At 64.0% G+C, this 1,391-nt stretch overlaps 1 protein-coding gene across 1 annotated transcript in view; it reads right to left on the minus strand.

Moving 5' to 3' along the window:
- Kcnh4 (potassium voltage-gated channel subfamily H member 4) overlaps positions 1-1,391 on the minus strand; it is a gene marked incomplete at its 3' end in the record, with an annotated part of 15,079 nt that overhangs the window by 12,847 nt on the left and 841 nt on the right. Inside the window, exon 3 of the mRNA XM_010635556.1 lies at positions 24-300. Coding sequence (XP_010633858.1) covers positions 24-300 — 277 coding nt within the window. The remainder of the gene's footprint in view (positions 1-23; positions 301-1,391) is intronic.

The following is a 1,391-nucleotide window of genomic DNA, read 5'->3' on the forward strand; positions in this document are numbered from 1 at the left end:
GTCCGGGCTGGCTTGTAGTTCACAGTGCCGCCTGCCGGAGTCGGAGTGTTTCGCCGGATCCCAGCCTGCGGCGCCGCCGGGGAGGTAGAAGGGCTAAGAGGCTGGTTCGGTGGACCGGGTGTCGACGCCGGGGGTGGGGTGTCGGGAGGACCTGGGACCCCAACTCGCAAAAGCACGGCTGGGCTGCGTTTCCCACTCAGCTGCCCGAGGCACCGGGCGAACTGCTTCTCAGCACCGCGGGCGGAATGGACAGACTTTCGGAGACCGCCAGGCTCCGGAATCCCAGCTCTGGGCTCCGTCCTGCGACAGCGTCTCGGAGCGAGACGGACCCCAGGCGGGGCACAGGCGGGGCGGGGCGGAGCCGCAGCGGAGGTGGGCGCTGGGCATGCCCAGCCCACCCGAGCGGGGCGTCTCGGGGCTCCCCTGTTAAACAGCGCCACAGCTTTTTGTCTCTATGCTTTAGTGTCGTGTTAATCTCCCAAAGCCGCCGTCCACAGAAAGCTGCTGTCCCACCACCCTGAAGCCGGGAGTCCAGCCCGGGTCCAGGGGAAGGCAACTGGACGGCCAGTCGCCGGCATAACTTGGCACCTGTTGGCTCGTAGCTGTGCCACCCAGTGCCTACGTTCAGGTTCCCGTGGGTCCAGGTTCTGTGCCCGAATCCCCTTTTATAAGAACCGGACTCGTGGTGGGCGAGGTTCCTGGTTTCACCTCATCCTGACGGATCGCGTCCCCCTGGGCCCCGTTTCCAACTTCTGCCACATGCCGAATGCTGGGGATTAGGACTGCCAGGAATGGGTTTGGGGGAACAGGCGTCTTTGGCCGGGGCTGCAGAAAAGTCTCCCCCTCCTCTGCCTGAGAACTTCCCGTGGCCGGCTGTGGTGGCCTGGGCCTGTAATACCAGCCACTGGGGAGGCAGAGGCAGAAGGATCTCAAATTTGAGGCTGTCCTGCATAAATTCAGGGAGACCTCACCTCGACATAAGATAAACAGGGCTGGAGAGGTCTCATGTTCCTGTACTGATAAAACTAAAGCTTTCTGTACCCTCGCCTCTGGCTGCACCCCCCATTCCCGGAACCTCTACCCCTGGTAAAGCGCTGTGGAGGTTCCCTGTTGAAGCTCACAGGCCGTGTCTGTCCTTGTGGAGCCTGCCTCGCCCTCAGGTTGCAGAGCGACTCGCAGATTCCCGCGTCGTCGTGCGGGACACCCCGGCCTTGGGCTTTCCTGGGCCTCTGCCCTGCGCGCTTGGGGAGCGCACGGCGCTCTCCCGCCCCGGGACAGAGACCAGCAGCACGCACAGAGCCACGTCTTTATTGCCTTTTGTCAGGGGCCGGCGAACAGGGTGGGTGGGGTGGAGAGGCCGACCCGGACGGCCAGGAGCTCAGAGTTAGCGC

This window comes from Fukomys damarensis, unplaced genomic scaffold (genome assembly GCF_012274545.1).
Source record: "Fukomys damarensis isolate Sample0158 unplaced genomic scaffold, DMR_v1.0_HiC HiC_scaffold_13, whole genome shotgun sequence".
NCBI lineage: Eukaryota > Metazoa > Chordata > Mammalia > Rodentia > Bathyergidae > Fukomys > Fukomys damarensis.